The sequence below is a fragment of the Neodiprion virginianus genome, chromosome 3 (genome assembly GCF_021901495.1).
Source record: "Neodiprion virginianus isolate iyNeoVirg1 chromosome 3, iyNeoVirg1.1, whole genome shotgun sequence".
NCBI lineage: Eukaryota > Metazoa > Arthropoda > Insecta > Hymenoptera > Diprionidae > Neodiprion > Neodiprion virginianus.
In genome coordinates this window covers 29,482,083-29,507,656 of record NC_060879.1, presented here as the reverse complement: position 1 = coordinate 29,507,656, position 25,574 = coordinate 29,482,083, and the positions used below count along the sequence as shown (strand labels likewise).

Genomic DNA, 25,574 nt, shown 5'->3' with positions numbered 1-25,574 from the left:
GCACACGTCTGAGGGTCCGTTCGGGCCTTTTGGAAATACCCGTGGGAACCGCGGGTCGCTTGTTTCGTCATTTCGATGAACGACCGACCCTGGCTAACCTCAGATTCGAATGGCGCCAGTGCTCGGATCTTCACTTATAAAGTACACGCATGCCCCACTAATTATAATTATTACGCCGAATCGAAGATTTTATAGGGCTGGTTCTCTTCTGCAGCGTAAAAAAAAAAAGAAGGATATTGGCGCCTTGAGGAATTATTATTCACACTAGGCAGGTCCGATTCGCCGGTTTACCGAAGACTTTGTAGATGCAAATTTATGATCCGTGTATGGAAATGTGCTCCGTGAAATCGAAATGTGGCGATTCTCGAATGCACTTTTTTATCGATACCTACTCTGACACGATATCATTTCAACCTAAAGTTTAATCTGCATGAAATGTAATGTTATTTTAAAAAATAAAACGACTATGTGAAAAGAAATGTAATATTTTACTATTATAAACTAAGTTCCTTAAAATTATTAAACTACGATAGAAATACTGTCACGGATCATCATCTTTGATGAATTAACGTGCAATTGGTAGGACTTTGCAACGATCACGCTTGCTTCGACTGAATCTATAAAAACATTTAAGGCAATAACCTCATGAATGAACATTGCAAATTTTTTCGAACTCGTAACATACAACATGAATGCGATCAGTGACGTGAGCTCAAAATTGCAGACCCGTAAATCTTCGACTGAAATCCGAGATCCAGCGCAGATGTTGGAATTAGGTGACCGATACAGCAACGACACGAATGAATAAAATTTATAACATAGAGATGCGAAATTATTAATAAATTTTAATCAAAATAAAAGCGGGCCAGTTTTGGTTTTCCGCGAATGCGCGACGAAAGTGCGATCGTTGCAGGCTAGAGGAACTTACTTCGCTGGTAGGGCCGAGGTTCGACTTGGGCTATGAATAAATAAAGAAGCCGTCGGATAACTTCTGCCAGCTCAAGTGGAAGCCGCACCATTTCGCAGTCGTAATACGCAGTCCTCATGCCTTACAGCCGCCAACCTACCTTCTGCAGAGTGAAGCGAAGGTATATAATATACGGGTATATAATGCGTTACAGAGAAAAGACAAGATCCCATATGCAGCCGGAGAGTGGAGCGGTTCTACCGGGTCGGGAAAGGCTACGCCGATGCCCCGAGAGGCGTAGGTGGGTAGTAGGAACAACCGGAGAACACTGTGCTTATTCAAATAAATTCAATTAATTTCCATATCACAAACAATGGGTGGCTGTGTGCGTCAAGACCGCGGTTTCAGGCACTGCTTTCTTCTTCCGTCCGCCACACAGATGCACGTGCGGCATCCTAGGCTTCGCCTCAAGCCTTGACTGTGAGGATGCGCGGGGGTATTTCCAAGCTTTGCAAGCTTCGCGTGCAGCAGCAGCTATCGCGACGTCACCGAACCAAGGCGCCTGTAATCTCTGAGCCGAGCGGTTCCGAAATTCCCTGTCTCGGTTAACACGTGTCAAATTTATCTACGCTCTCGGGAAATATTTACACGAGTTCGGGCTGATCGTCGTATGCTTTGAAAATCAGGCGCTTGCATGTTTTCTTACACGCGTATACGGTGAAGAGATGGATCGTAGAAGAGGAGTCGACTTTTCGCGAATGCTTACTTTGTAATATATTTGGCTCAGCTGATGCGTCCGAGGCATTGGGAACAGGGTTCGGGGCTGGAATCTGGTAACCTGCAGGTTACACTTACGCGCATACAGTGTCTGAGCTCTGAACGGTTGAATTGCGGCGTTTAATTATCTTTTACTACCCAGCTCGTCTCGGGGTATCGCGCAGTGCAATGGTGCAGGTTATATATCTGCGGCAAGCGGCTGCATTAACATACAGAAGACTGAATTACTCGCTTATACCGTCAGTTTTATTCTTCGTAAAGTACAGGTAAGTGTCTACGTATCTCGTCTCTTTAACGCGCTGAACCGAATAGCCTCCCTCCTACAATTAAAGACTCACATCCCCCGGGCGGAATATTTTCGTCATATGACACGCATATGCATACCTGTATTTTAAACATGGCGCGAAGCACGTATAATATACGTTACAACATATTATGCCTTGTGTGCGTATAATCGGTTGACGATAATAACTGTCGCCAAGGGTTTCCATTATCTGTGTATATTTCAGCTTGGCAGGCCGCAGGGCGAGAGAAGCCCGCAGCTTCGGGATCGCGTTGGTAAGAAGAAAAAAGGAGTAAAAATAAGAGAAAAGAACGAAAGAAAGAAAAGGAGATAAAGAAGTAGAAGAAGAAAAAAAAATAAAAAAAAAAAATAAAAAAAATTGAGAAAGAACGTGAAGCAAAAATAAGCAGGTATTTGAAAGAAATTTTGAAAGTCTCGTTTTGTTACAAGTATTTTAAGACTAGACGCCGCGCGATGACATGTCCAAGGCGGGTTTTCCATATGCATAACTTTCGTATAATAACAACAATAGACCCTATACTCGGCCAGTATACACACATGTATGTATAGTATATACAAACGGGGTACTTGTGCCGTACGCGCACGCAACATTATACCCTGTACCTCGGCTATACGTGCAAGAGATATAGATATACCTATATAACGACATGTAACCGAAAGACCGGTACGTTACAATGCACAATGGAATCCATGCATTTATACAGTTATTTATTAACAAGTTATATGATGCTCGTATTTAAATCACTAACAACAGGCTTGGAATGGACTCCCCTCTAACCCCAGCCCACCTCACCCCCGCCCCTTTTGTAGTGAATGATCCGAGCTGATCCGAGAGAATTTTCATCTCGTGATTCGCATCGTCGAATAATTATTTCCCGTATCGTTGAATAAATCAAATACATATTATTTCAGTTATTTATCAAGCGTGTACCTGTGTGATATTTTGCGGAAAACAGAGGAGAAGGGGTAGAAAGAATTACGATTTATTTACCGTTGAAATTAAACGGATGTACACCATTAAACGAACGAGATTGTTAAGAGGAGAGCAGCCTTAATTGCGCGAGACGCGTATAACGACGACGATCGACTCGTTAATCGTACGGGAGTATTATCGTAATGACTGCACGAAACTCCGGGTTATTGAAATTTACATGATAATCACTCCTATCATCTCTTGCAAGGTGTGCGGATAGAATTATAGCGAGTTATGCTGGCGATAAACGGTGGCGATTATCGCTGGGTGGCGCGCGATGCGTGCGGAACAAACATTGAAAAAAAATTACAATATAATAATTGTTTCAAAAGTTGAATTGATTTTTTCTCATAGTTTTGATTGTCTCACTGCGATCGAGTAGCTACATTGATCACGAACAATTCTGTTCACATCCATCGCTAGGAGAAAATATCGGTGTGGTACTACGCTCACTTCGCGTGGGTTCCGTCTGTCTCTTACTATTTGAGATGTTAATGCTTTGCGTAATACATGAATTTTAAATGTATAAAACGAGCTTGAGCCGTGAAATCGGGGAATTAATAGACGAAAACAGAGAATGAATGAATGAATGAATGAATGAATCCTATGTGTATTGTAGTGGCGAGCTACGCCTGCCTAGCCACCGTGGTTTAACCGGTATCATTACTTATACTTTTTATTTCCTTCAAATTTAGGCACCTCACTCTCTTCTTCATTATTCTACACCGTAATTCTCCGGAAAGATGTTCCGTTTTCGCTTCATTATATGCTATTACGTACTCGTGCGCAGGTGAGCGTCGTAAAGTTTTGACTTATTGGAAAAATTTCATTACATGAAGCTTTAAAAGGAACTCAAATCCGAGAGCATATTGAAAAGCAGGAGAAACCGGAAAAGCTCTATTATATTTCTACACCCAACCTTCTTTGCAGCGACAAAATCAGAAATTAATCAGTGTTGTAAAGCGGCGTCGTAGTCGGATGATAAGTTGCGTGCGCCTGCGTAGCCGAAAGCTCGAGAAGTAATTCTGAGAGAAATTGAGCGTTAGTGACGTCATCCGGATGTCGGGGATCGGTAACACGCGCTGAGGTGGAAATCAAACCTGACGGAACGTAAACCACGAAAGGTTTCCGTTTCCCAGCTGCTTTTCGCGTCTGATTTAACTATAATTTCCTGTCTAACAATGGCTGCGGATCAGAGATGGAACGAAGCGATTACAGGAGATTTAAAAATACTTTCCAACTTCTGATTACAGATGTCGCTAATTTGTAAACGAATTTTGTCAACTTTTTCATCTTTTGCATTCGGAAAGTGAAATAAAACCTTGAGTAACCTCAGAACTCAATGTCAAACATTAAAATGCCAGAAAAATGTGATATGTACGTACATGTGTCAGATATATATAATTTGATCGAAAATTATTATACACATACAGTAATTATTTATTACACTAAAATTTCTTTTCGAACTGAAATATTCTTTTGAAAAATTGTTCCGAATTCTGGCTAGAATCATCGATACGTTTTCTGATTTCCACGATGCATCAAAGTTTTGCCTTATACGAATCGAAAGAGTTGAATAGATTAGTTCGCCACGATCGCGATCCTTTCATGATATCACACGTACGAGAAAACTCCCACAAAGAACACGATCAATTGCCGGGACCGCTGTGCTTGTAGTAATTATTGTGATTATCGGGGTGTGATCGAGCCCTGAAACGTTGTGCGAGCAAGAAGATCGAGCCTGAAAGCGAGCGAGCGAAGCGAGTTCCCACGTCGATCGTTGCTGACCTCAAACTGGACATCGGATCCGCCGCCTCCGTAGGAAGGAAGTGGTCACTAATATCATCTTACAACGACAGCTATCCCGTATATTTGCAAAACTTTATATCGTTACCGAATTCTTCGATCGGAGAGAATCGAAACGAAGATCCGCTGCTGCAATTCCAGGGATCGTTACAATCGGTGCAGGTTGAATCTTTGCGCCGTTTCGATCGTCGCGTTTTGAATCAAGGGAGAAAAAGAAAACTCGTTGACGGGCAAAGTGAGGCTCGGCGTAAGGATGAGCGGAGGTGTATACGGCACCTCCTCTCCTATGTACAGTGTATAACATGCACCAAGACGCGGAGGTTATGATACACGTGTAAAGAGGAATGGGCGCCCGTGCCGCCATCGCCGCATCATGATCTTTTGACCCGTTTGACCTCACGCACACTTCTCATGACCGTGCATGATGGCCGCGCGGTCTGCAGCTCATGCACCATGCCCGTCTCCGCATCGTACTGCGCCATATCAAGCCATCCGGCGACGTATATCCTGCACTCTGCAGCCAGGGATTGCAGGGAGGCTTTCCTTCCTTTAGCAGGAGGGCGGGCGGCGCAGCGCAGGATCAAGGCATCACAGAAATAAATATCGAAGGTTTCTCAGGATCAGCCGTGGCACCGATTTAGTCGCCGTCTATCGACTGAGGGTATCCAAATCCATGTTTGTAAGAGATTTGGCGCTTTTTCGTTGGTTTCGGGGATCCGGCGGGGGATGAAAGGGGGAGGGATGCGGAAATGAGGGGGTATTACAGGCGGGAGGAATGGAAGAGTAAAGTAAGAATGGTCTCTGGGTGTTTTGGAACCGCAACGCTCGGTCAGACACCGAAACAAAACGCCGGCTTCGAGGTTGCGAACAAGAGTACCGTGTTGTAAGAAAATTGATGCCGTTACAGTCTGAACGACGAGCTGTATCCGCTGACAAGTTTTACAATTAGGTCGCTGACGCGTTCCACATATTTTTTTCTTAATATGTTGGAACACGGGCCAAACGATCTATTTCTGTAAGGGACAATAATTCCGATCGATTTACGAGCCTCAGGACCGATAAATTTGACTCGTAGCCTCTTCTATTCTGAGATAAGCCTTCGACGTCTCCAACAGCCGGCCGAGTTATACGTTCCTGTCTTCGGCGACTTTACCGTCGAAAAGATCGGCGCCTTTCTTACAAGCCTGCGGTTGTATAGTGAATATCGTGTTGCGGTGTTGGATACTGAACCCTTACGTAGGCGATTGGTGTCTACTGTATCAATTGGAGACCCAATTTTCTCAGGTATTTTTACACCGATTGATCAAATCCATCGCTGCTAACGCGGTGCAGTGATCCGGGAGGATTGCAGACCGAGGGAAGTTTCTTGTTTATCTTGTTTTTTGAGCGAAGAACAAAAAATAAGGAGGGAGATAGAGAGAGAGAAAGAGAAATAGAGGATGAAGGAGAACTGACGAGCTTACACACGTTAAGACAAAAGTTAACCGAGAGAACCCCCGATCTCAGGTAACAGGTCGCACCGGTTCGGCGTACATAAAACGATGTTCACCCTAAAAATGTAACTGACGAGCCATCGAGGTAATTAGCGAACCCGCGGCCTGAGACAAAGGAAGTGCGATTAACTATACGACCTTAACCCCCATTTAGTTAAGTAGAAATAAGACAGCCGTTGCATGGTTCATTCTTGAAACCGTATCGTCTATTTATAACCGGTGCGGATATTTCCCCATGCCGCGACGCACGGGTTATTTTATATATATATATATATATATATACCTATGCTGTTTATAGAGATGAACAGAAATGTCAGCGACGTGCGGTGGACGGGGAGAAAGGATTACACAGCGATACGGAGGAACAATGAAGTTTAATAATCGCTTGTCGCGTGGTTCGTCGACGACCTGCTGGATCGCATACACATATACGCAGGCACACACGCATCTTATATACTGTAAGGCGTAAACGAGACTCCGCGGACTGTCTGACCCTCACCGTCTTCGGAAATGCGACACCAAAGTTTATTCATATACCTACGCTCATAATACCGGCTGCAGCACGGCGCGATGACTGTCGGCGAGAGCTCGATTAACATGGCTCATCAAAATTCCTTCGGACATTAAATTTCGGAAATTAGAAATGAAGAGACAGATATGCGGAAAGGAATAAAAAAAAAAAAGAAAAGAAAAGACTCCAATTAGCGAAGAAAAGGCAGGGTACCATACGTCAAATCGTTTGTCTAATTGCACTTCTTGAATCTGCAACTTGTGATCGTAAACAAGAAGCCGCGATGACAAGAATAGAACTGATCAAAAGATTAAAAAACTTGAGAGTAACAACATTCATGAAATGATTATACACACGACGATTATTGTGGATCTTTGAATTTTCTTCAACAATTATCATTACGAGAGTGGCTCAAGTTGTAAACTCAATCTACTCCATAACTGATTATTTCAACGGTCTTGAAAATTACATCAGCGGAAGAATGAAAATGGAAAATTGAAATTTTCGCACGTGTTATTGCATGTAATTGATTACATTGACCGAACCTCTCGATGCTATAAGTGAAACATTAGACACGTTTCATACCGCAGTTTAATACAACCATCGATAAACTCTAGCAGATGGGTGTAAAATTTATTTACGATACTGTGTAACGTGCGCGAGCCTGAAAATGTATAGGTATGCGTGTATTTAGAATACCTGCATCGTAATAAATACAAATTGAAAGGTAACATCGAGTACATTGTGCACTGTGCGCCAAGAGTGTACATTCGAATAATACAGCGTACTTTTTATATAAATATTTTTTATATTGATCGATATTGTGATTATTTTCTTGGCAAATCCGCAACATGTCTTTTCGAATTCCATAGGTATATCTAACAAATGCACTTGAACGAAACGTCACTTTGGGCAAAAAGTCATTCGGCCAAAATTTGAGCGTTGAAAGTAAATCGATTGAAAAAATTGGGGGAATCGGTAAGACTTCGTAGGTCCGTCCTTGATTTGAAACTGTGCTGAATGCGTTTAAATCTCATCTCACGGGTGCGAAGGTTGCGTAGGTGTCGTTGGCGAAACGTCGAGTTGACGGGTAAAGTGCGGTGGCAAAGTCTGACATAGTCGTAACCGAGTGTCTCGAGTACAAGTGGCGTCTAGTAATTGTATCAAACCATGTGGCAACAAGAGTCAAGCGATAAGCGACACCCAACACCGTCCAAGCAACGATGACACATTCGATATCATCTCAGCATACGAAGCGGAGAGACTCGAGGACGGTCAGGGTGAAATGGTTGACTCGCTATTAAAGAACCATAACTTGCGCACCGTGACAAAGAATTTTCGAGAGGTTGCGTCATCCGGTTCACCTAACTGCAATTTTGCACGATAATGACGCACTCGCATCGAAATCGGAAGCTTATTGTTGGACTCAAGTTCCGACTAAAAAGACACTGCGATCTTAAGCGATGTCACTTCTCACAAGCAAGTGACAACCACTTAACGACACTTTCTAGCATCGGTGCTCGTCGTGGGGTTCAATCCTTGCTACAACATCAGATCCATATCAATCCATACATTGATTGAAGCCCGAGGGGCAAGCGAGAAGGTTGCTCCGATGGGGTGAGAAGTGAGGATTGTTCATCGAGACCAAGCTGGAATGTTCGATTCATTGGAACCGAGTGCCGATCCTCAAAGGGTTGAGGAAAGAGGCTTGAAGTCAATTACGAGATACAAAACGCGGCGGACTCGCGACGCTATTTGGACTAGGATAGGGTCTTCGTGACACGATCGAAATCGAAAAAAGTACGAGGTTGGTGAATTTATCTACCGTATAATTGGAGAAGCGTCTAGGCGTCAAATGAAACACTGGTTATGGCTACCATAAACCTTCCCACAATCACTTAGGGACTCGGTATATTTTTTCCCTCATTTATTCCTCGCTTAGCGTGCGATCTTCGCCGTTCTCTTAACTCGTATAAAAATTTAAGTTGGGCCTCAGGCTTACGTCGACCCAGCTAGGCAACTTCGACTAGGTTAACTCAATCCACATTGCCCTAGGACTGTGCAGCGTCGCTTCTTATTAGCACATATGAAATCTAAGCATCCGTCTGCGCCGGTGAAAAAAAATTCATACGTCACCTATCGTGAGCATTATGTATACACAGTGATATCTCAGCGATGTGTCAGGCATCTCGCGACGCAGGTTGCAGTCTTCCGTGTTTGCGGATTCTTTTAACGTTGCGAAAATATGTCATATTCCGTAATATTTTTATCAATATACGACAGTGACAGATAGACCAAGAAATTACAAACTACGCAATTTCTTGGTAAGTACAGCCTCACCGTTTCGAAAGTTTTACAGCCTATGCGCTTGATCATTTTTTGTACGGGGATAAATATTTAAAAGCAATAAATTTCCAAGTATAACCTTTAGCACGGAAACTGAGACTTCTCGCTGTACGGATAGCAAATTACTTTTAGCTGTATTAGCGAATGTTTTACAAGTGCAGGTAATTCCTCCAACTGATCAAACAACTTTTAGCTGGAACTACATAATTCTTGCTAATAGAGGAAAAAACTTTTATCGCCATGATATTAACACCTTTCCTGCTGTTTCAGCGAATCCTTTCTGTCGTGTGTACAAGCGCAATTAGTGTTCGAGTGAATTTTAAACCATTTACAAGTACAAGTAAGGGGGTTTACCTCGAGTCAAGTGTGAATTTTTAAGTGCTATGTATTACGTGCAAGAATGGTTAATATTTGCCTAGTATCGTTGCATCGAAGATACGCGCCCGGCGCCGGTCAACGTTCACCCGCACTATGACGATAACCATGATGCCTTTTGCGGAAGAAAGAAAACATACGACGTTATAATATGCTCTACAGAACGCTGTTCCTCGTAACTACCGATGCTTACACACATATACATTAATATGAAATTATATCTTTGCAATGACGCGAGTACACCAAACAGCGGCCAGGAATTATCTATCTACCGGTTGACGCGACGGATTTGACGTCGCCGAGACCGACCACGTGTGCCCGGATGCCGTGGTTGCAACGACGATTACACGTTACAGCTGCAGGTCCAACCGTATATCGCACCGTTTACAATTCGACACGAATATGGGTAAATCGGTTTGAATATTCACCTGAGTCATGAGACGATCGGCACCAGTGCCTTCCTCGTCCTTGAAGATTATGTCCTGGTTGTAGTTGGGCACCAGGTCGCGAAATCTGGCGTCGTGTCTGGACACGCGACCCTCGCTAAGTCCACTGGCGGGCAAAGTGTTCTCACTGACGTTTGGCACATGTTGTTTAAATACAAGCGGCGTCAACTTCCGGGGACGTATCCGTCGGTTGCTACCCCTTCCGGGGCCGCAGCCCTCGGCGAGGCCGGTGCCCAAGGAAGGAAGCCAGAACGATAGCAGTACCAAGCACACCAATATCCACCGCAGCTCGAATCTTGTCCTCGCGATCTTAGCGTTCACCATAATATCTTCCCGACCCAGTGCGATAGGGTCAGTCCGTCGTTGGTGTGACCCAGCTTCGGTGCGATCCCGACCCAGTCCGCCTCTTTCGTCTCGCCTCACTGCGTAGTAGCCATAACCAGGGCATCACACCCTGCGCCTCGTGGACGTCGCGAATTGAGCAACCGGCAACCGGGTCACCGCGAACTGTCACCGCGTTCGCCGATTGGCACCAAGGGGTGGCGAACGACGGTGGATCCGGAAGCGGGAGGGCACACCGTTTACCAGAATAACACTGTGGTCACACCTGTCACTGTAACGATAAATCACGTCTGCTTCTCTGCACCGCGTTCGGTACCGACTACGTCGTCACGAACCGATCGCCTGCCATTTATCCAGTTCGCGGGTTGCTCCGCTGAAATTCGCGCGCAAGATACGGAAATCGAGGCGGATACTACAAGGCCCGAGATCGATCAATCACACGGCACTTTTACCGACAATTAACTGCGGTCTTCTTAATTCTTTACTCTGCGTTTTCCCTTAAGCCGATGTGTCTCGGTATGTATACAGTAATTATCGATCCAGGCCGTAAGTGCCAGATTCGCGCCGTGAATCGGTACGTTATATCGGCTCGGATCGGTTATTACAAGCGGTATGTAAGGACAAGGAAAATTCGCGAATAATAATTATTTCCGAGCTTTAACCGGGTGGACGAACATCGTGCAATTTCGTTAACGTGTAACTGACGTTATGGATTCAACGGGTGTTCGCAAGTTGGCGGTTGGCGAACGTCGTGAATTTGTAATCGTGGTGCGTATCGAACAGCCCGACAACTGTCAAAACTGTGACAACGTGGATCTGGGGTCCTGGATTGACTGCCGCTTTCCCGACGAACCGTGGTGGGAAATGTCCCGTGGTGCGTTTGGTGTTCCCTGGGTGCCACGGACGGACCAAACCGGGTTCTCGCCTCCTCCCCCACCCTGCCGCCCGCCGGAGACCGGCGACGTCGCTGACTCCTGGTGGACTTCCCCCTTCCACCCGCCCTGAGCGATCGCCAGGTGTGACGTCACGCCCGCGGTTTGCTCCACGATTGGCCGGGGCGGGGCGAGCCAGGTAAACGAGGACAGGTGTACAACAGGAATACACACCGAGGAACGGTCCTCTCTCCTCTCCTGGTTCGCGCCGGCCGCACGGTCCCTCCGCTCATACAGAGATCGCTCTCCTCGGTCCGTCCGCCTCCAGAGTCCCGTGTGTCGTCCGGGTTATCGGCGTATCGCTCCCTCTTTCTCTCTCTCTCTCTCTCCTCTCCGCTTCTCTCCCTGACAATCCTCAACCCGGTCCAAACCGAACGCGGCTCCTTCCCGCTCAACGACTCGCCAAGTCTGAGTCTCAACCCCCCGAGAAACCGAACTGCGTCGGATACTTTCAACCTCTGAAAGGAAGCACTGGCTATCTTCGCCGAGGATGTCTTCTCCACCGACCGTTTGTTGCCGGAGTTATCTCTCGGGAACAGCTGAGTGAAGTCTTTCCGGACCCTTTGGCCCTTACCTTACCACCCTCACCTCCACCGCTCTCATCCTTCTGTCACCGACACTTTTCGATCGTTCCTTTTTACCTTCTTGTTTTCGGTTTTATTTCTCGTTCAACGTTAGTCGTTTTCGATGCAGCGATTAATTCGAATGTTCTATCATGTCGACTTCATCCTGCACATAGACTTGTTCTGAACACTGATTAGTTGGATTTGGTTTTTACTGTAAATTGTTTCACAGTTAACGATATTACGTCAGGCATACCTGTATCTAATACTTCATAAGCATTCTTTCGAAGCTTTGCACTCTCTCCGAAATGACGAAATGATACCATTAGCGAGAAACGATGCAGTTACGCAATATTTTACCGCTTATCATAACTCTGTTCATAGCAAGCAGTTGGCTATCTTCTGTGTAAACAAGAAGTGCTCGTTTGAAGTATTCCGATCTTGTCAAAAAATTGGACCGTCGATTGACTGACCTTAGGATGAAATCAAAAAAAGAATCAGCAAATCATGTACATAGTTTGAACGGTACAGGCATGAAGTCTGCAGTTCCATTCAAGAGTTGATCCGATTACCTGCCGCACAACGATGTGTATTTTTGGGTACAATTAATAACCTGTTACACCCTAAAATATATGCTCTGAACACGAGGAATTAACCGTAGGAACAACGAACGTTTCAGGTGGGTGATTCGCCTCGTATTGTAAATCGGCGGGCTTTTCAACTAGTCGTTTAAGCAGAGAAGTGCTGTGCGCCACCGATGGCAGCCGGAAAGCTACTGATGCCTCTGATAGCTCCTAGCCTTGCTAACCGCGCCGTGAGCGTTGCTAGTTTCGTGGGCTTACTGATAATAAACACCGTTCCATTACCCACGATTTATCCCTCTAACCGTGTCCAGTCATGTAGCGTATTTGGTGTGCAGGCACAGTGTGTACACAACACACCCACATGCCGCATTTCCTTGCAGCTCTATCACTTCTACGATAACTGGTATATTGCAAGTCCACTCCATCCTCACACGTGCCTCTACCCGAGGTGCGTTCAACGTGCGTATCTACCTGGGCATCGGGCATATGTTTCACCGAATGGATTGTTGGCTTCTCATGCTTCCTACATCCTTCGCGTCGCAATATCTTATCAGCAAAACGTTATGGTCAGGGTCTCCGTTTGGTGTGTCGTCGTCAGGGGCAGTGATGCCACTGTTACCTCATGATTCGAGATCAGGAAAAATGGACTTTCCCAGAACTGTGTGAAAGAGGACTTTCCTTTCTAGGTCACAACCGATTCTTAACCGATCTGCGGATGACAGTTGTGTATTGTATAACACTGTCGGCAATGTTGGTCACAGTTTCCGCGAATATATCCGTCTCGTAGTTCGGAGCGTAACTCTTTCAAGTTCGTTTTGGAATTTGCACAGCTTGTGCAGATAATATTCTATGACGTGCAAAACGGTATATTTATCAGACGTTGGATAGATTTTTACAGATGGAAAAATCCGTCTACCTACCGAGTTGATATTAAGTGCTATCCAGATTTCGGTGAATCTTTGACACGGGTACTCTGTGCTTTTTCCAGTGCCAGATTGGTGTTAAGTAAGTATTCTGCATAAACCCAAGCGGTGAAGATGTTATTGCGAAAGGCGTTTGATATTGAAAAATCGAAAGAGCGGGAGGAAAAAATTACGGAAATACGTTGGCGGTCAAGGCGGGTTTTTACACGATCCTCGCCTTGTTTGATCTAGTGATTTAGACCAGGCTTCTACATACAGGCGTTCTCTACCGCAGACCCTGCGCTTTAGTATACAGCTGTGCATATTCCGTGGGTGGAGAGAGGGGCAGATGCTTACACAGGCGATGATTTACGTGCGGAACTTCGGGGAAACTGGATAAACGGGGAATTCTTTAGTTGAACAGGTCAACGTCACCACGCGACCTGCCGAAAGCTCTCGACCTGTTCTAAGTTCTAATTGTACCTGCTGGTGCGAAACGACATTCCATTCTCAACCATAAGTGAGCCTGACAATTTGGACATTGACTGAAACAGAGATAAGATGTGAGAAGAAGAGGTGAAGCACGCCTGATTTCTTCGATTCAAATTCGCACGTTGTGCGCTCGCGTTGAACAACGAATAAAACAAGCCGAAAGGAGGCCCACGGGGTTTGTTCGGCAAGTTTAACGCGGGTTTTGGGGCCGGTGGGTGGAGAGGATCGGGCACCGGGAATTGGGCAGCGAGTATTCGGTATTGGGTAACCCGATACAGCGCGATGCGCGCGGGGCAAGGGCCCGACGCGTAATGGACGAAGTAAATATTTATCATTCAGGGCGTAATTTAAGGTGCGTTTAGCAAACGGAAGATGTAGGGGAAAACAAATAGAGCGAGAGAGGACCGGCAGGAGAGAGGCAGAGTGAGGCAGAAGGAGGTCTCTCAAAGGGGCCGCCACGGGGCCTGCTAAGGGGTCCAAAGGCCCTGTGAGAAGGCAGAAACCCCAATAATAGCACCAGAATTTATATACCTGCACGAACTTGGTGCAATGGGCCACGTTCGGACTGAGCAGTGCAGGGCCGAATCACGCGGGGGGTTCTTGGGGTGCAGACGCTGCATGTGCGCTACACTACCTCGATCCCCGTTGGGATTTGATTTTTCCAACTTCCGTTTGTGAAGAGAAATCACAGAAATTCAGCTGGGTAATTGTTATTGTTATCGGGCTTGTCCGAACGTCAATTAACAAACTCTGATAACAGTGTTAAAATTAAGATTAGATGAACGAGCAAACAGCATCTCATTAGGACTTTTTTCGTCTATAAGCCTACGAGCGTGTATGTAGTGAGTGTGAATGATCGTTTGAGAAATCGAAGGTGTGGGCCGCAGGTATCAAGCTCCTTTGTCAACCGCACGACCAAGTTTATTTAAAAGGCCATTAAAATCCCCGGAGAGTAGGTTTCAATCTGAAGTGCAATCAGATCCGTATCGGATTAACAGCTGGCGAGCATTTCGGAGTGATTAACAAATGAATGTGTATATCAGCTGGCTGATGCATCGCAGCGAACAACCCGCAAGAATACAAATACACGAAGTGTTGCAATGGACGATAATTAATGCCGTCAGATTCGCTGGATCATTACTTCAATAGCGAATATAGTTGCGGCGAAACGGCTGTCGGATGAAAATGCAAGTTGACGCTTATTTATAGATTGATGTGACGCTATAATATAGAAGAATGCGTAATCTCAATCGCGAACGTGCGGTTAAAAACATATCATGCTGTACGCAAGATCGAGTTGAGGATTTGGTACGCCCGCGGAGATTGATATTTTGATTTGACATTGTGTTTTTTTTTCGCCGCCCATCCCGTGGCGTGTAACTGTCTGGAAATGAGTCACGGTGGATGCGATATAAATGGCCGGAAGTGAAATAGATAGTTGGGCGATGAAAATGGGAGCCCAAAAGAAAACTACTAAACTATCTTTTAAAATCTACACAGCCCTGGGACAGGGACAGAGAGACTAGAGGGGATACAGTAGGATAGCAAGCCATCCATCACTCGAGGCTCAAAACAATATCCACCGACTGAAGCCGCCGCAGTGCGTAGGCACCGCGAAACTGCACCCAAATATTGTGAAAGGTCCAGAAAAGGTAGAAATATAAAATAAATTTAGGTGGAGCTGAAGAGGTTTCGGCGCGTGTATTCGGCCCTCGTAGCTGGGACCAAGGATGGGTTGGTTCCCGGCTGTGTGAGGCACTCGACCGGACTGCAGGCCGTGGCTCCGCTGCTCTTTAGCGTCCTCTGCCGCATGCGGGGCGGTTCTTTTGAACCCTGGTGCCGTTGAGCACGAACGCAAATCCATTTACATTTAACATGCGAAAATGCATTTTATAGTCAGGACAATTATTACGAGCGCCACATCGTCGCTGCGACGCCCACCGCACCTCTTAACCGCGAGCGGCTTACAGACGCGTCATCAACATTTACCACACCGGAACACTTAAACTCGACAGCGGGCGCAGAGGTACATACATACCTAACCACCTACCTACCTTATACTTGGCAAATTACATTTGCGCGAAAGCAACTTAACAACAGCCTCCGGGCAGGCAGGCCGGTATAATACGCTGTAACGTGTACGCTTACATTCCGAATTGCACTCAGCATCGGGCGATCATTTGTCGAGGGCCCGGCGGAACAATTATGAACGACGATGACGAACTGGAAAAGATAACTAGATACGGGTCAGGCTTCAAAAAAAGACCGAAAGCCGTAGGAAGGAGAGAAGGAAGAAGAGGATGACGGTGAAGCCAGACGAGACTCCTGGCTCCTGGGACGTAGGATTGTAAGTTAGCACGTGGTCGCCGGCAGACGCGGGCCCCTTTCACGGGACTCTATCACTGGCGGGGACGGGCCATCCTCGCGTAGGTAGTGACGCAAAAGCCGGGCTGCCGCAAGTCTTCGCTGCTCGTGCAAGCTACGGGCCAGAGAGTAAGAGAGCCGGGGCTACCAGGGAAGCAGGACGGCGCAAGAGCTGGAGCTCACTCAGAGGCCGGGAGTCGCTCGGCGAGATGCGGGACCCGGGATAGTCTCTTCGTGGACCACACAGGATGTGGCACGCGCGCTCTCTACCGGGTGGCCCGCAACGTCCGCTTCGGGCGGACTCGGAAGGCCTCGGCTCGACTCGGGCGCCATCGGCCCTTCTCGGTGGTCGAGGCCACACAGATCGCGCACGCGCGAACGCTTCCTGGGTGGCATTCGGCAAGGTAGCCTTATACCATCTCTACAACCTGTTAGGCCTCCTTACGCGCTCCTCGTTCGCTCGCCTCCGCCGCGCCCGGCACACCGCACGACCTTCTAATAAGATTCCAATTTGTCAATTAGGGGGAGGACGGGCCCCTTGACACCTAACGTGATCTCGACGAGGTGACACTTCACCCCTTTGCGGCCCATCCTTTCTCCGATTCACTTCACTCTTCACCGGTCATTATTTCAATGCCGGTCCTTTTGCCTACTTGCAACGGACCCCCGCAAATAATTTTTCTCTTATCCGCCACCTATGCTCATTATTTATACACCAATTTATATTCAGGTGAAAATTTACCCTACACCAGCGACTTACCCTGCATCGGTCGTTTTTTACTAGGTGACATGCGTTGACTGGTTCGAAAACGAAAGCGGTTTTCAGGAATTTCAGCGAAACCTGAGGAGTTGACCGATTACTGAAACAGATTGAATCTTGTCACTGTTAATTATCTTCGTGATTCAAAAAGCTCGTTACCTCACTAGGTTCCCTTCTTTCAGCTTCAGACTATTCCTTACCTTAATTCAATCCCATCTTTTGGAATATTCATCGAGTTTGAATTTGCGATTTCAGGGACGATTAGAATTTCGTATTGCTCCTCTTTAAATAATTGCTTTTTTTGGGCCACCGCTACTACTTTCGAAAAACTCGATCGCAGCCATCGAGAATTCGCAGCAGGATAATGGAGGCCGAAGTTCATTTGGGTCGAGATGATCGGAAGCTGCAAAAATTTGAGGGGTCATATATATGCGACAACAAAAGCTTGCAAGGCCCTCGAAAAGTCGAGCGCAATGCGGGACACCCCGTATATCAAGAGAATGGCGAAACACGTTGAGGATAGCCTCGACGCATTCGGTATTCGTAGGGATTCTTCGTTTTTTCTGCAAAAATTCGAATTCCATTGTCTGCTCCTATTAGCGTAGTTTTTGTCGACGTCCAGAACGTCGTATCGTTATTTATGTTCAAGATTTTTCGCATTCCAAAAATAGAGCACATATACGAGAGGCGGGCATGCTCGTTAGGCGCTGAAATTACGGCGCGAAAATGGTCCTTCTCGTCGAATTCAGCCGATCCTCGCGAGAGTTCAAGAGCAGTTTTGAGGCGTCTGCAGCGACCTTTCCACCTGGACAAACGCACACCTATACCATCTCCACTCGTCAGCACGTGCTCGTTAAACGCGAAGACGTCTCGCCCGGCGATGCCGGAGCGGACGGAAGCTGGCCAAGGCGATCGAGCAGCCTAGGGAGCAGAGCGCGAAGAGAGTTCGATCGGTCCGCGATTTTGGGCCGGGTGCGTTGCAGGGTCCCGGAGGACGAGTCGGCGGCGGTAATCCCTGCAACCGGGCGGCTATCTCCTCCGCATGCGAGGCACTGCTGAGCCATAACCGCATGTGCAGAAGGCTATAAAGTTCGGTGGTGCCGGTGAACAGCGAGTGTCTCTAAATTAGCAATAAAGCAGCGATACAAGGCCCATATAATATCTGCTCGTTTTTTGTTTACTCATCCGAACAGGTTTACCTGCCCCGACGCATGGCCGCCGCGCCCGCGACCCCCAACTTTCAGCACGAGTTAGGTTAGGTTAGGCGATGCGAGGTTGTAGGTATGTACATACGCAAATATACCACGGTACCCGAATTTCGGGCCCCCGCTATCCCTACGGATTTCGCGATAGCTCCACCAGTTCGACACTAATCGGTCCAGATTCACGCCGGAAATAAAACACAAGTACCTGTTACCTTTGCATGCAACCCGGAGGTGTGTACCTACTCCGCGTAGGTGAGCCTGCGGTGTGGATATTGGGACTCATGCGTGTGTACGTTATACCTGTATGATCTAGGTCCCCGCTCGGAGACAAAGGAATGCTTCCCCTCCCCCCTCCCCCCTCTGCCACCGCTCTCTCGGCGTACCACCACCACCACCACCATCAACACCATCACCATCACCATCACCAATACTACACCGAAGAAAGAAGAATAAGAAAAGTCGACCGGAGGAATAGCCCATTCCACTTATACGCTCCTCGGATTCAATTAACTCTCCTCCTGCGCTGCTTCTCATCTCGCAGAGAGCGCGCGGTTCTGCCTGCCTACCTATACTATACAAGGTGTCCCGGTTTTCTTCACTCTGCAGTATCCCGTTTCTCTTCCGCCCTCTCAATATCACACCTCGTCACTTTCCGATTCCTGCACATTGTACAATCCATGCTCGGCATGATCGTGGCGAGAGAATCTTTCCAAGAGATTGCGTCAAAGCTGTATAACCTATTTATTTGCATTGATCGCCACATGGATGCGAGAATGAATAATTTTCGCAATGAAGTAGTGCATATTTCTTCCAAGTTATATGTACGTACTAGTGAATTAATAATCGCTGTTATTTGTCCAAAGCGTTCAGGTGAATTATTCATTACGTTAATACGGCGGATTCATGATTCGGCGAAGGCTGTACAACGAATTTGAATGTACTTCATTTGCAGCGTAAATTCAGACGCAGCTGATTTTGTTTTTGCGAAAAGTGTAAATTACGATCGCAGAACTTGGGAGGGTAATAAATCGCTTGTTTCAATCATGGGTTTTTGATTTACAACCTGTACGACACACCCGTCGTATATTTCTCTCGGGGCGTATTCGTCGGGCGGTATCCTTTCGCCGCGGCTAAGGATTTAGCGAACCCCGTTAGGAGGACATGATCCTTCGCGCTTGCCGGACGGCGCGGCGGTGCCGCGGGGCAATTGACGCCGAACGGGCTTTCGCGCCGGATACACGGCATGGCCGGCTCCATTTTCAGAGATTTATACATTGCGCTGGGCGCCGTTGGGAATAATAATTCAGTTTCATAATGGGGATATCTTGTTGTCTTCGCGAAGTCGTCGTACAAGGAATTTCACCACGTCAATACACGTTACGGGCCAAAAGCTGCTCACGCCTGAACACCTTGGCGTGCCTGCAGGACTTGTGAGCATGCGGAGAGACCCGGGTCTTTGCACGGCGCATTCACCGACAAAGACTCTCTGACTGACGCGATCCGACAGGCGCGAGACTTTCTGTTGAATCTGTTGAAACTGTTCAGGATGCACGCATGTCGGGATACAACTCGCGGCGCTGACGTCCTGCGGATGCAAAGTTTCGCGCTCAACGCTGCAAGGTCTTTATCGGTTGATACCAAATGTTTCCTGCAAAACGGCGCAGAATATTAACAGTGTCGATTGATTTCCCCGTTGATCGTCACAGACTGCAGTGGAAAATTTCAACGAGGAATCCTCGTTTTGAACTACGGATTCCAGTTTAGTTCCGGAGCCTGCAGGTACCAGATGCTCTACCGTTGACAATCTCTTCAGCATCTTCATGCGTGCAACAGTCTTTAGAGACACGTTGACAGTTCTGATTTCACGCTAGATGTTGATGCCATAACGATCTGAAGCCTGATGAAACCAGTCACTGCGGTCTGCTGGCGCAAACATTGCTTCATTCTCCTCAGAGCACCGCATGTTTTTACATTCTAATTCACCGGTTTTTTTTTGGGGGCTTTAGACTAGAAGTTTCCGTGGAATTGTCAAGGTAATATTTATCGTATGCGCAGTATGAATTGAAGGCAGTTCAAAAGATGCGAATTATGTTCACAAGTCCGCAAATGGAGTGTATCGTAAATCTCAAGATACCAAAATATGCAATGAATCATAAAACCAAGTGGGCTTCACCCACGTCAGTACCTGAGTACTACAATCTACTTGTATCATGATAATGACGGATGGCTCATCCTTGTCTGCTTTCTAGAGCTTATCTTTGTGCAAATAGCGGCAGCGTACACTTCAATGCTTGTTTGTTCCCCTTGATCAGTCATACCTATGGAGCGTCGAGAGCATCGGGCGTTCAGAATCGTCGACGAAAAGCATGGGAATGGCACGTTCTGCGTGCGCTTGCAAAAAAGAGGACAAGGAAGAAAGAAAGAGACAAAAAGAGAACGAAAAAAAAACAAGAATAAGAAAACGGCAAAGACTGGTTAAGCAAAAAATATTGGCTCGGGTGTCACTGATGCGATAAAAATCTGATAAAACCGATAGGTTAGCGAGGAGAAAATGTATAAAAGTTCGGTTACTCAAGCGGAGGAGCTGCTGAGGCAGGCTTTGGGTGAAGCTAAAGTTAGGCAGGATCACGGTGGTATAGTTATCCTCCGCAGAATATGCATATGGACTCCCGTGCGATCAACCGTAAAGCTAGATTCACAGCCTCTGACGACGCGTTGCGATGTGAGTAATTGGTGAAATCACTTGTCGGGCCGAGTGACTAACAGAGTATCCTGTGCTACTTCGTCGGATCAGTTATCGAGACGTGTTTCAGCGTGGATATGCACGGGCATATAGACGAAGGTTTTCGTCAAGATACCGCTATGGGAGTTGAAAAAAATTATTGTTTCAAAGCATCACAGGTTCGAAAAGACACGAGGATGAGACTGCTTTGTTGCAGACCGAAAAAATCCTCAAACGCGGGTCGAGAGATACCGACGATAAGATACTTCGTGCACATGCCGGTGGTATTCAGACCACAATTTGGTGTCAATTTTCAAGACCGTTGGTTTTGAATTCTTGATTCAACCGCAAGCACATAATTTCAGGTATGTGTTCCCGACCGGCGGTCGCGATGTGTAATGTAATAGAAAATTTCAACGTTTCATTGATCACGGCGATGCATGCAGATATAATTCGACGAAAGATCGTAATCTCGCGGATTACATGACTCGGTGAATTACGATGAGACACAAAATGTCCGCAAGAATTCGTTTTGGTCCCGATCGATGATCGTATCGATCGAAAGTAGTATCCGTTCCGCAACGAAGTTATCTCCGCGTATCCTGTGGGACCGCAGGACGATCCTGGGTGCGTCTCTTCCCTTACTACACACGTGCCAGCGGTGCACAGAGCAAACCTCTCGGTCCCAGAGACGGGCGTCAGGGGTTGTTGTAACCTGGATACATCGGCGGTGGAGCCACCCTCTCCTCGAGGCGGTGTCGCATGTTCGACGGGTGTATAATACGTATATCCATAGACGGCGCAACATGCCCTCGGCGAGATGTTGTGCACGAGCTCTGGGGACGACGCCTTAGAGTTTATACCTCAAGTCCATCTCTCTCGGCGAGGCGATCTCTCATCTCTTTCTCTTTGGTTTCCCACGAGAACCACCGCCGCCGCCGCCTTCTGGAATGTCGCTCCCCCTCGTCCCCCACTGCCGTCCCGATGGACCCCTCGGTTCCTCCCCCTCCGCCCCCGCCTCGCCACTTTCCCGTCGACCTCATCTTCCGTCTCGGTCGCGCCTCAACACTCCGCAACGAGGTTTCCGATGGCGTCCTCTCCCTCTCTCGCGGCACTCTTAAGACTTAACGGGGTGCACCCGGGGAGTATCATTGAATCTTGCAAGGGAGAGCTGCCGGTCAGGACGAAAATAGTATTATTGTATTATTACGGGAAGGAGAAGAAGGAGATTGAGGATGAGTCGGGAAAAGAAGAAGAAGGCGACGAAGAGCAAATCTCGAGTTATCGTCACACCTTTCGCACCTCTGCTGCACATTCCGCTGTCTAGCCCCCAATTTCACAGCCCTGTTTTCTTTCCCTTTATCCTCGTGTGTGTACACTGTTCGGAAAATATGTTAATTTTTACCTAGACTTGACGTTTCTGCATTCTTCCGGTAAGTTTGCCTTATTATTCCAAATCTGTGTTCATTCAATGAACCAGTATAATATATGGTCGTGTTGAGCTTTCATGAATTACAGAAAATGTTTTACAAACTCGAAAAAACTTGTATATATAAATATTCTACTCTCCTGAGAATCAGGCACACGTGCAAGTCGATTTGACATATACACTTCATAAGTCAAAATATAAAATTTGTATTAATTGTTAGTTTGGTTAGTAGCAAGTCAAAGTATTTGTATTTGCTTAAAATGTATACCGTGTTGTTATCACTGCTCGTGAGAATAAAATTAATGGTCATAAATATTATATACTATCCTTACCTATCACTGAATTGCAAATAGTTTCTAATTGAAAATACTAACCTTGTGAATTGAACACTGTGTTAATTTCAGCATCTGAATGTTGACATGGAAGAATTATAAGATTCTGGCGCACAAATTACTTCCAACGATGTGTTTTTTGCATTATGTAAGTACAGGTTGCAGTGCAATTTTCGTTGTCAGATTTGTCCTGGATGTACCACGTATACATGTATAGTCGATGCAACCGCAGCTGGAGTAGCATGGATGACTTCTGTATGGGAAAAGGATCCCGGGTTAGTTTGGGAATTTTTATCATTTTGCAAGATTTTTGAGTTGATAATTTGTGCAAGCGTAAAACACGAGCCGCTTGTTAGCACCCAGCTCTATTTAGCGAATCATCGCTATGTATTTTCTTAAATCACATGATACCTATTTATTTGCAAATTGACTTCTACAATTTCAACATTCCATGATCCTATACAATCAGACACTTGTTAGCTTGTCACTGAAATTTGGTGTCAGTTACCTGTGAGCAGCACAGCTTTTCTGTCTCACTCATTCTGTCAAATAAAACACAATTTTCGCGTGACTTGACCTCAAAGTGTTACCTTCACCCGGAGAAAACGATATTACAAAAATCTTTGCACAGACGTACACTATTTGATCGTGGATTCAATAATTCGTTACTTCTACGCTTGAGTAAAATTGTTAGAATCACTATTTGTAACGGTAGGTATACAATGAATCATTATACTTTGAAGAAACATTGGTTTTTTATCACAGGGTTTTCTACAGCTTGTAATAAAAAGGTTTCACTGTATGTTGGTAGTAGATATTTCGAAGAAATTAAGAGAGAAAGCTTACTTAATTATTTTGCAAGGACGTACGCATCAATCGTTCACTATTATAAGTTTGCACTATAAGCTCATCACCGTAACATTTACCTCTGTATACCGGATTTTGAAAGTTGGCAGGGAATTTTTATTCTTTTTTTTTTGTTTCACCGTTTAAGATTCTCTTGATTTAATTAGGGGAATTCATCACACCATAATATGTCATGTCAACATTCTCGAAGTATTCACTTGAAAACATTAATACTTGCGACAGGTTTACAATTCATATCTATTCATTAGCAAGTTATTATCGTGGGAAAAAGTTAACTCAATATTTGAAACTAACGATGAAATAAAACGTCTATCCTCTACAGTTTGGCACTGATAAGAATGTTCTAGAATACAGTATCGAATTGAATTATGATCAGTTTGGAGGAAAAAAAAATAAATTGTTCACCCTACTTGATGAAGGGGAATTTTGTATCGATTTGCGTAATAGGTACAGCGGAATTCCGTACTCGATCCGAGGTAGCAATTGTAGCCCATATACTGACCGAGCAAAAATGCAATTCCACTCAAGTTTGTTGGGCGTCTTCTTCTTTTTCTTCCTCAGTTTCTTTTTGCTTTTTCATGGGTCTGAATCCGAGACCCCGTAACGTGTCTAGCTAATAATAATGATGGTTTACACTTAGCTACCTATGTTGCACCGCACACCCGTAATAAGAGGAGGGTTTACAGGCGAAGGCGCGCGCGTGTGCGTTGATCGCCATACAACGGGTGTTCGGTAATTTTCAAATTCATTTCGACAGTCCCGAAACGTCGTTTCCCTTCGGTTAGATCAATAAACTTCTACCCATAGTGCAGAGCGTCGGTTGTCCGGATTTGAAATTCAAACGTTAATTCCTAAAACTAAATTGCAGAAACGTGAAAATTCCCTTAAAAAATTGTCGAAGAATTACAGCAATTATTATCAACGCTGTGTTTAACGCTGCGGACAAACGGTCCCGAGAAATAAGATCGAAATCGACACTTGGGAATCTCGAAATTCGGACGCGTCACCCGATGTGCAAGACGCGCAGCTCTGCAGTGGCGAGGGCCAGACGTAACCCGAAGCCCGGAGAGCCTTAGGAGGCGGCCACGCGGCCGATCCGCACAGCCACTTATAACGCCGATGGAGCTTCTATCACACGAGCGAAGGTAATGCCACGGGTTAGCGAATCTGTCGTCGTATCCTCTGACTAACGATCACCGAGGAAGAAGCCGAGTTCGGCGATTTGGTGGAAGAGCAGCGCGGGCCTCTTGCGTGGCGAAAACTCTGCCCTCGGAGCGTCGATGTGGCATGTCTTTTTGACGCTTCTCACCCACTTACACCGGCAATTTTATGATAACGAGCCCGAAACGGGTTTCGGCTCATTATCGGGACTCCCGGGCCACCTTTCCGGCTTTCATTGTAAGCTCGGCTCAGCGCCTTACCTTATCTAGCAAACTTACGGCGATTGCAGTGTTTCTTTTTACTATTATCGGTATAAATTTTGTAAAATACCCGTTAGGGAATCTGACGATTTGAATAACGGTCGTAAAAATTCAAAACTTTCCAAATTCCGAACTTATATAGATCCTCGACTCAGTCGGTGCTATGCCGCATTAGACTGGAATGGAACCCTTGAATACAAAACAGTTTTCTCCGTTAGTTTACCGTGAAATAAAACATTTCAAATAATTCAGTTTTTGTCGTGTGTTAGTAAAGTACCGATTTAACACCTTACCGGAAGAGCTTACAGTCTACAAACGAGACCGTGAAAAGCGTAAAAAGACTCGCTTACCAGCGTCCGTTGCCGTTGTGAAAAGTTACTGTCTAGGTTTCCTTTTTTATCGATGCGGTGAGAAGGAAAACATTCGTTTTTGTACCGACTACCGGCAAGTTATTATTCGTTGAGAAACTTCAATCGCGGCCGGTTCTGCGCTTCCAAGATTATTTTAGTAAAGAACATGACCATTTTTAGACTTGGTACATTTTTAGATTCTGCAATAGATGGAACCGTATTAAAAATCTGCAGACAAATATCTGAACATTAGTATTATAGCACTTTCCCACATGTGGCAAAATTTCTTGAGTTTTTTTCCCCAGGCTCTGCTTATCTAGATATTAGCAAATTTGTATAGATGATTTATTTTTCGATACGGCATTACAACC

At 45.9% G+C, this 25,574-nt stretch overlaps 1 protein-coding gene across 2 annotated transcripts in view; it reads right to left on the bottom strand.

Annotated features, from left to right (window-relative positions):
* Positions 1-25,443, bottom strand: part of LOC124301409 (sonic hedgehog protein A) — a 55,330-nt gene extending 29,887 nt beyond the window's left edge. Inside the window, exons 1-4 of one of the 2 annotated variants that reach the window (XM_046756401.1) lie at positions 23,935-25,443; positions 22,608-22,818; positions 17,078-17,280; positions 16,878-16,977 (exon numbers count right to left, since the gene is read on the bottom strand). In XM_046756401.1, coding sequence (XP_046612357.1) covers positions 16,878-16,977; positions 17,078-17,280; positions 22,608-22,640 — 336 coding nt within the window. In that variant the 5' untranslated portion in view covers positions 22,641-22,818; positions 23,935-25,443. Of the gene's footprint in view, positions 1-9,920; positions 11,239-16,877; positions 16,978-17,077; positions 17,281-22,607; positions 22,819-23,934 lie in introns of those variants that run through there. The other variant, XM_046756400.1, reaches the window with a different exon arrangement.
* Between the last annotated feature and the right edge of the window lie 131 nt (positions 25,444-25,574).